This window comes from Rutidosis leptorrhynchoides, unplaced genomic scaffold (genome assembly GCF_046630445.1).
Source record: "Rutidosis leptorrhynchoides isolate AG116_Rl617_1_P2 unplaced genomic scaffold, CSIRO_AGI_Rlap_v1 contig228, whole genome shotgun sequence".
Taxonomy (NCBI): Eukaryota; Viridiplantae; Streptophyta; class Magnoliopsida; order Asterales; family Asteraceae; genus Rutidosis; species Rutidosis leptorrhynchoides.
The window spans coordinates 74,703-84,828 of NW_027266477.1; the positions used below are offsets into that span (position 1 = coordinate 74,703).

A 10,126-nucleotide genomic window follows, 5' to 3' on the forward strand; every position below is an offset into this window, starting at 1 on the left:
AGATTGACGAGCCTCACTTTCAAATACCTGACCTGCCATGAGCCATCTATGATACATCAGACCTCAATGCATAGAGAGGTCAAACACAAATTGGCCTCTTCTGAGTTAAAGTGAGCCGATACAAGAGTAGCACAACCCATATAAGATCAAGAATTTCAATATGATTATTTATTCTTGAAATAAAACGAGCATAATCCAAGCAAGTTTTATTCTAAGTGGTATCCTCTACTTTTATCAGAATTCCCCATTCCTGACTCAATCGAGTGAGAAATGCCACATTCCAGGCATGCAAACTGCAAAGGCAGTCCTTCCACACATATTCTCACAATTTTCTTAGAACATAAAGAATTTGGGTTTGCAAACCAAACCTCTGTTGATGCGCAAAATTCAGACAACCAATCAGTTCCGTTCTGCATCACGTTCGTTCTATCTCTGAACGAGGTAAAAGTGATCGGTATCCTATGAGTACTGATCATGGCGAGTTTGACATCTAGGGGAGCTCTTTTCTTCATGTTACCCAACACTTCAACTACAGAGAATGAAACCTTAAGATTACCGATCAGATTTAGTTCAAGCCATGCCCGATCAACGCTAGAATTCTTAAACTAAAACGGGTCGCTGATCCGGTTTGTTTAATCGAACTCTTATGTTTGATTCTCTTTATTCATAAACTAATACTTTGATCTCAATTGGAATTAACTTTACAAAATCTTATCTTATATACAATAGAGAAACACTTCTCAATTTGTTCAATTTGTTCCAATTGCAATTCAATTGCAAATTTTATTATCAAATCAACATCCGACATATGGCGTTTAGTTTAGGAATTAAGTTTTTGAGTTTAATTAGGAATCGAATTATAATTATAATTAATCAATATTTTTTTTTCTATTCTAATTAAGAATTAATTAAAAAATAAAAAACAATAAGATAATGATTCCTAATAAAATTCTATCAATTACTTATTCCTAATCATATAAGATTCCTATTCTCTTTTATCTTTCACTTATTTTTTTCTAATATAATAATTTTATTCCTAATCAATTTTCTATCTATTATTTAAAAAATTATTTCTAAACAAATTATAATACACTATATATATTTTAATTGAAACGGACATGTATTATTTTTCCCTATTCAAACGGACATATTATTAAAAAAGTTATTTCTAATCAAATTACAATATATATTATTTTTCTAATTTTTATTATGCTATTATTCCTAATAAAATAAACTATATTTTTTTTCTATTCTTAATTAAAACGGGCATATTTAATTTTTCAAACAATTAATAATTTAGCCTAATTAAAATTCATTATATTCTTTTTCCTATTTATAATTAAAACGGACATATCTTCTTTTATCCTATTCAAACAGAAATATTGTTAAAAAAAATTCTAATCAAAATATAATATATTATTATTTTTCTAATTTTTTGTTAAATTATTAATTTAATTAGGAATCAAATTATAATTTTAAATCAATATTTTTTTTCTATTTTAATTAAGAATTAATTAAGAAATCAAAAACAATAAGATAATGATTTCTAATAAAATTCTATCAATTACTTATTCCTAATCATATGAGATTCCTATTCTCTTTTATTTTTCACTTATTTTTTTCTAATATAATAATTTTATTCCTAATCAATTTTCTATCTATTATTTTAAAAATTATTTCTAAACAAATTATAATACACTATATATATTTTAATTGAAACGGACATGTATTATTTTTGCCTATTCAAACTGACATATTATTAAAAAAGTTATTTCTAATCAAATTACAATATATATTATTTTTTTAATTTTTTATTATGCTATTATTCCTAATAAAATAAACTATATTTTTTTCTATTCTTAATTAAAACGGACATATTTTATTTTTCAAATAATTAATAATTTAGCCTAATTAAAATTCATTATATTCTTTTTCCTATTTATAATTAAAACGGACATATCTTCTTTTATCCTATTCAAACAGACATATTGTTAAAAAAAATTCTAATCAAAATATAATATATTATTATTTTTCTAATTTTTTGTTAAACTATTAGTTTAATTAGGAATCAAATTATAATTTTAAATCAATATTTTTTTTCTATTCTAATTAAGAATTAATTAAGAAATCAAAAACAATAAGATAATGATTTCTAATAAAATTCTATCAATTACTTATTCCTAATCATATGAGACTCATATTCTCTTTTATCTTTCACTTATTTTTTTCTAATATAATAATTTTATTTCTAATCAATTTTCTATCTATTATTTAAAAAAATATTTCTAAACAAATTATAATACACTATATATATTTTAATTGAACGGACATGTATTATTTTTCCCTATTCAAACGGACATATTATTAAAAAAATTATTTCTAATCAAATTACAATATATATTATTTTTCTAATTTTTTATTATGCTATTATTTCTAATAAAATAGACTATATTTTTTTCTATTCTTAATTAAAACGGGCATATTTTATTTTTCAAACAATTAATAATTTAGCCTAATTAAAATTCATTATATTCTTTTTCCTATTTATAATTAAAACGGATATATCTTCTTTTATCCTATTCAAACGGACATATTGTTAAAAAAAATTCTAATCAAAATATAATATATTATTATTTTTCTTATTTTTTGTTAAAACTATTATTCCTAATAAAAATCCCACTATATTTTTTTCCAAATTCTTAATTAAAATGAGTGTATCTTATATTTCAACAAATAGGAAAAATTGAATTGATTAGATGCAATTATAAATTTTATTATCTAATCAAATCTTGATATGCAATTTTTTACGTTTTGTTACTTTTATTATTTTTTTAAAAACAAAATAAAATTTTGATTCTAATGGGATTGTAGATTTTGAAATAAAATCAAAATAATTATAATTGATATAAAGTTAAAATAATCTCTTTTGATATAATATTTGACATATATTTAATAATGTTTAATATAAATAATTATTATATAATTATTATAAGATATATTTAAATTATTAATTTTCAAATGTACGGACTTTCCGTCCAACGGACGGGCCCATTGACTAGTTATATATAAAATACTACTTTAACTAATTCGAATACCACTTTACAAAATTTATTTTAACCTAAACTAATTGGATGAATGACCATCAATCTTTAGTCGAACCAATCACGATTAAGCATTGAATGTGATCAATTCGCCGCCACCAGTAGCTGAAATATTAACTTGATCTCTCTATGTACGTACGTAAGAAAAATTAAAGGTGAAGTTCCCAATTACAGTAGCGTGTGACAAACAAAACCACAGCAAAGAATAGCTGTTTTGACCATATGATTCACACGTGAATTTTCTACCAATGCATGATTAACGTATACTCTATCCGTCTCAAATTATACGTAAATTTGGACATATTTTTTGTTTCAAAATAAATGTAAATTTGACAATTTTAAGATATAAAAAGCACGTTCTTCCCATTTTATTTACCAACATAAGTTATGCAAATTTTTCACTTTATATATACAATAAACAACTTAATTCAACATATAATTTTTGATTAATTTTAAAGTCAAATTCTATAAGTGATTTTACCACATTCATCTACAACATATATACGTAGAATGCATTTGAGTATTTATTTTTGGGATAAAATAATAAACTGATCTCACACAAAATTTGATCAAAGATAGGTTGACCACCGACTTTTTCAACACATATAATATACTTAAAATTATTAAAAGTATGTTTGTCAAATTACTACTTTCACCATTATTTTCTTAATCTATGTAAAAACTCAAATATTTACATCTAATTTACGACGGAAAAGGGTATATATTTATTTTAAATAGAGAAACTCTATTGAAAAAGGGATAATTCTATTCCCACTATCAAAAATACTACATCCATTACCACATTCATCTACAACATATATACGTCGAATGCATTTGAGTATTTATTTTTGGGACAAAATAATAAACTGATCTCACACAAAATTTGATCAAAGATAGGTTGACCACCAACTTTTTCAACACATATAATATATTAAAATTTATTAAAATTATGTTTGTCAAATTACTACTTTCACCATTATTTTCTTAATCTATGTAAAAAATTCAAATATTTACATCTAATTTACGACGAAAAAGGGTATATATTTATTTTAAATAGAGAAACTCTATTGAAAAAGATAATTCTATTCCCACTATTAAAAATACTAAATCCATTATAAATAGATTTCTGTGATAAAATTTTATGTCACTAAAAATATTTAGCGACGAAAATTCCCATTAAAAAATTTATTTTTAATGAATTTAATAATTTTGTTAGTGAGAATATCGATTTCCTTAAAAAAATGATGAGACTATACATAAAAATAATTAAGTATTTTGGAAGATATATATATATATCCACCTGAGCACTCAAACATAGGCAAGGCATCCCTCTATCTATCTATATAAAGAGAGCTTTCATTTCTATTCTTAATAATATTTCCTTGCTTCATTTTGAGATCTAGAGAGAGATGTCGTCAATAACGAACCCTATTTCAGTCATAAGCTTTACATTAATTTGTTTTACGCTCTTTATTACTACCGCTTACGGTGGCATCCTTCACTATGACTTTTATGTAAGTATATATCGTGCTCTGCTTATTTAGTAAAAATAATTTGCGGGTTGGGATTGTCGGGACAAAAGAAACTATGAGAGGGTTTTTAATTTCTGTTTTTCTTTTCTTTTTCTTTTTTTTGTATGTATATATAAGTATGATCAGATTTCGACTATCATTTCAAGTATATATGTATTTGGGTTAATTAATTTGCAGGTAAGTGAGAGTAACTTTACGAAGCTATGTAGCACAAAAAGTGCACTGGTCGTAAACAACAGCTTTCCTGGTCCAGAGCTTCATGTCCACAAAGGTGACACTGTTTTTGTTAATGTTCATAATCAAGGAGATTACGGCGTCACCATTCACTGGTACGTATAGTACTCCCTCTCTTGTATATTACTAACTCCCTCTCAAAATATACGATATTTTTTTTTTCACAAAACATCATAATCTTATCAAACAAAGACAATAATTAATCTGTACTATTTAATCTGAATAAAAATAATTCACAGGTAGACGGACATATTGCTTTTAATCTTCAAATAGAAGAAAGACACATTTGTTCAATAATAATCGAAAAGTCTAAAACCACCTTCTTCTTCTTTTTACTGTACTGCTTTATGTCTAGTACTTAATAATCGTGCAACGTGCTTTGCTTCTTTCACGTACATACATTCTAATACAGTAATATGATTAATTAAAAATACTTTTACTTTGTAGGCATGGTGTGAAAATGCCAAGGAATCCATGGTCAGATGGACCCGAAAACATTACACAGTGTCCGATCCCAGCAAAAACAAATTTCACACAAGAGATTAATTTCTCCGTCGAGGAAGGAACTCTATGGTGGCATGCTCATAGTGATTGGTCACGCGCCACCGTCCACGGTGCCATCATTATTCACCCAAAACCTTACACCAGTTTTCCCTTCACTACACCCTATAAAGAAAAAACAATCGTACTAGGTACATACTATATATATATATATATATCAATCAAATACAAATCCTAAAATCAACATTAGACTTTAGTTAGGTTATTCAATTTCCTAATTCATAAATTTTCATTTATAACATAATGTATTATTGCAGCGTCATGGTACACGGGAAGCGTAATGGAAGTCCTTGAAGATTCCCAAGAGAGTGGTATGGCTCCAAATGTCTCGGACGCTTTCACCATCAACGGCGAACCTGGTGACTTGTATGATTGCTCCAACGGTAAATTAATTAAAAGGAATTTCAATTTTCTAATCATATCAAATTCAAATCCGATGATAGATCTATGAGGAATATACTTTAGATTGACCAAAACCACAAGAAAGTTTTTCTGCTTTCTAAAAGTTTAGGGATCAAAACCTACAAAACAATAAAGATTGAGGGGCTTTCTGAAATTTTATTATTGCAGGTACTACATATAAATTGAACGTGGAATACGGCAAAACGTATCTCCTCAGGATCGTAAATGCAATCCTAAACGAAAACACATTCTTCGCAATAGCCAATCACAGCCTGACACTTGTCGGAACCGACGCATCCTACACGAAACAATTCATCACAGATTACATAATGATAACGCCAGGTCAGACCATGGACGTCTTGATGACGGCCAACCAGAGCGGTGGCGGACGCTACTACATGGCGGCGCACGCCTTTTCTGACTCTGAAGTCGGAATTGACGAGACCACAGCAACAGCTATTATTCAATATAGCAATAGTACCTCGTCGACAACTCCTACATTTCCGTCATTGCTTCCGATCATCAACGATTCTGACGCGACGACAAGTTTTAGAGCTAAATTAAGAAGCTTGAATAGTGCGAAGCATCCGATAAGTGTGCCGACAAATATAACGAGGCGTATTTATATGACTATCTCTATTAATATTTTGAATTGCTCGACTTGCAATAATGGTGTTCGGACTGCTGCTAGTGCTAACAATGTGACTTTCTATACTCCCGATATTGACGTTTTGCAAGCATACTACTAGTAATCAATCTCTTTCCCACTCTCTTTAATTAATTTACATATCTACAATTAATTTATAAAATTTTCCAGGATCAATTTTGCCATTATCAAGTTCTTTTATTCAATAATTAAGTCTATAATTTATAAAACTATGATTTCTAGTAGTAATAAATATGCCATTAACTTAAAATACATATCTATATATATATGCCATTTACCTTTTTTTTTTTTTGGTTGTAATTACTTGTGCAGCAACATACCGTATGTATACAACATAAATGGGAGTTTCCCGGAGGAGCCACCATATTATTTCAACTTCACAGGAGATGTATCCGACATTTCGGTTATATCGGATAAAGGGACAAAGGCTTTGATGATAAATTATGGAGACGAGGTTGAGATTGTATTCCAAGGAACAAATCTTATAGCAGCAGAAACTCATCCGATGCATCTCCATGGTTTTAGCTTTTTCGTGGTGGGTACTGGTTTTGGAAATTTCGACAATGAGACAGATCCTGACACTTACAATTTAGTTGATCCGCCGGAAGTTAACACCATGGTACTTCCTAAGAATGGATGGACCGCAATCAGATTCCTAGCCGACAATCCTGGTAATAAATTAGGAAAATTGTACAAAATGGCATTCATTAAGTACTTATTTTTATTTGGTTCGGTAACTAATTAGAAATTAAATATCGTAGGTGTATGGTTCATGCATTGTCATTTGGAGCGGCACACTACATGGGGGATGAGTACGGTGGTTATTGTCCGGGATGGAAACACGACGGCCTCCACCATGCGCTCGCCGCCCGCTTACATGCCTCCTTGTAATTCAACCACTTCCTAAAATATATATCTATTTATTTATAGTTGGCAGTAATTAAGCAGGTAAAATGATTATGATATTTTGTTTTACCTAGAATTATGATTTGTTACCAAAAATAATTTGTTTGTGTAGTTCTGTGAGTTTTATGGGTGATGCTATTTTCAGTGGAACTTTTATTATGCTCCAAGTGAAATAGAACTCTCTATGGGCCGGCCCACAAACCCAGCACAAAACAAAACCAAAATTTAGAACCAAAAAGACCAACATCGAAAAGGGCATAAAAGTTCTTGGTGAATAAATTTAAAATTTGAGGGAGCGATCGATCTATACATTGTCTCAGAATTGAGTGGCTTATCTATAATGCACGATTAGCGACAACTAAGCAATTGTTTTTTCTGACCAATACGCAAAGACTTACAGCTAGAATTTTATTTTGTTTAATTCTCTGTGTGCGCATCAGGGTGGAATAGGCCATAGATAGGGTAGATTCAATAATCGAACCATTTTTCCAGTGATATGCGAGGCATGCCTAAGGAAGAGAAGAGCAAGAAAAATCCATCTCTAAATACATAAAATACATATAAATTTTTGTCTCTAAATATATAAATTTACACATATAAAAAAACATGTATTTAAAGCAAAAATAATAATATTTTTTAAATTAAAAATTTATCATCTTATTTGTCGTCCATCTTCTCTATAATATTCTATTAGTGTCGGTCAAACATATGAATTTTTCATTTATCATGTAGTCAACACATACTTGAGACAAATTATGCATCATCGAAAATTCAAATTGTCTCGACTCTTTTTTGCCTCAGTCAAATTTCTAAATAAATACACAGCCTTTTGAAAGTTACTTGTATATATATTTTTTTTCTTCTAGTTACTAATAGAATATAAAATATTAATGGTGTTATTTAACTTCTCTTTCCATCTCCGTCGGAAATTCTTAGGAGATTTTTTGGAATGATACATTCAACGAATTATATAATTTTCATGTTAGGAGGTTAGGATTATTATTCTCGAAAAGAGCCACACACTTTTAATCACAAAACATATAATATCGGAAAATTTATCATTTGTACACTTACCAAACTTTGAATTTAATCAAAAAACATTATATTCACTAAACTTTGTCTAATCGATTCCATCTCCTTTATAAATAAAACACTACACTCGTTCCAAGTCTCCAATTACTTGCTACTCTGTAAAAACATTGCCATAATTTGTCTAACCGATTTCGGTTTTTTTTTAGTAAAGAAACAAACTACTCTCGCTCCAAGTCTCCAATTACTCAACACTATATCGATTTTATTTTAGTACGCTTTACCTAGCTAGTAGTGCACACATATTCCTAGAAGAAGTAAAAAAAAAAAAAAAAAGAAGGAAAAAAAGTATTGAGCGGAGAACAAAATTGTCCGAATATTATTTCGAACAAGATTTTCATAACATATTCGTCTGATGTAAACATCGCTCATTATTTTACGATTATTAATTAATGTTAGTATATAAGTATGTATAAATCATCGGAAAAACTTTGAACATATTTCCATTAGAAACATATTTCTAAACTAACCACCGATTCATTAAAAACCTCCGAAATTGATTCTAAATTAGAAATCTAGATGTATCCATCTGGTATTAAATTTATTTTATTTTAGAAACTTGAATGAATTCAATTGTGAATTTTCTTGAAGGTCCTAAAAATGAGTTTCTTAGAGGATTTGATGATGATGCCGATTTGTGCGAAAGTTTAACAAATAGCGTTCATTCCATGCCTATGTGTGGTGGTTGTGAAACATAGGACTGTACTTTATAATAAAAAATAAAATAATTCGTTATTTCATATGTTTTTGTTCACATAGTATATATGATGACTATAAGTAACCGAATATGCCTAATAGAATTCTCTCAACTTCAACGACTCGTTTTATAACTTTTCTAAACTACCACTTCATCACGCCAAGCATATACCCTTTCATATTCTATACTACTAGTAGCTAATTACTCTCTCTTTCTCTTTCTCTTTCTTCCATTTTATATTTAATCCTTCTCTTTTGCATACTCTGGTAAGGTTATTATTAAAAAATATATTATGAAGTTTGGTAAGAGACTGAAGCAACAAATCCAGGAAACGTTGCCAGAATGGAGAGACAAGTTTTTGTCTTACAAGGAGCTTAAGAAACTCGTGAGATTGATTTCTTTGGCTCCTCTGCTTATGAATCAATACGGGACCAAGGCAGAGTCTGAGTTTGTGGAATTGTTGAATAATGAGATTGACAAGTTTAATGCGTTTTTTGTCGAGCAAGAGGAAGATTTTATCATCAGGCACAGAGTAAGATTTCCTTTTTCTTTAGTTAAGTGAGTTGTAACCTCCGACCCGAGAATCCATGCCTTCGTGCATTATACAATGTTTTTATAAATTGGATATTCAAGAGTAAATGTAGAATGTGAGAGATATTTATTTAAAGAAATGGAGTAATAATAATTTTTTAACTTGAAGAAATAAGTGTAAATTGAAAATGTATAAATAAATCTTTGATGAATGCAGGAATTGCAATGTAGGATTATGAAAGTGATTGAGAAATGGGGGCCAAATGGAAGCCAACCTTCGTCAGTTGTTTATAAAGAAGAAATGGTGAAGATTAGGAAAGCTATTGTCAATTTCCATGGCGAAATGGTCCTCTTAGAGAGTTACAGCAACATCAATTACATAGGTACGTACTAGTAATAATGAATT

The 10,126-nt window shown here is 28.8% G+C and overlaps 2 protein-coding genes across 2 annotated transcripts; both read left to right on the forward strand.

Moving 5' to 3' along the window:
- The first annotated feature begins 270 nt into the window (after positions 1-270).
- On the forward strand, positions 271-7,404 carry LOC139882105 (laccase-15-like). The gene is made up of 7 exons (XM_071866478.1): positions 271-441; positions 4,811-4,962; positions 5,315-5,559; positions 5,686-5,811; positions 5,999-6,578; positions 6,810-7,168; positions 7,259-7,404. The coding sequence occupies exons 1-7, from the start codon at positions 271-273 to the stop codon at positions 7,402-7,404; spliced, it is 1,779 nt and encodes a 592-aa protein (XP_071722579.1).
- A 2,077-nt stretch (positions 7,405-9,481) lies between these two features.
- On the forward strand, positions 9,482-10,103 carry LOC139882107 (SPX domain-containing protein 3-like; the record flags this gene model as incomplete). Its single annotated transcript, XM_071866479.1, has 2 exons — positions 9,482-9,721; positions 9,938-10,103. Coding segments are annotated over exons 1-2 (406 nt in total), but the record flags the coding sequence as incomplete, so codon positions are not given.
- Between the last annotated feature and the right edge of the window lie 23 nt (positions 10,104-10,126).

Coding starts and splice junctions, on each gene's coding strand:
- LOC139882105 (XM_071866478.1), top strand. CDS start 271: ATGCCACATTCCAGGCATGCAAACTGCAAAGGCAGTCCTTCCACACAT. Junction 442..4,810: donor TCGTTCTATCTCTGAACGAG/GTAAAAGTGATC, acceptor ATTAATTTGCAG/GTAAGTGAGAGTAACTTTAC. Junction 4,963..5,314: donor TACGGCGTCACCATTCACTG/GTACGTATAGTA, acceptor TTTACTTTGTAG/GCATGGTGTGAAAATGCCAA.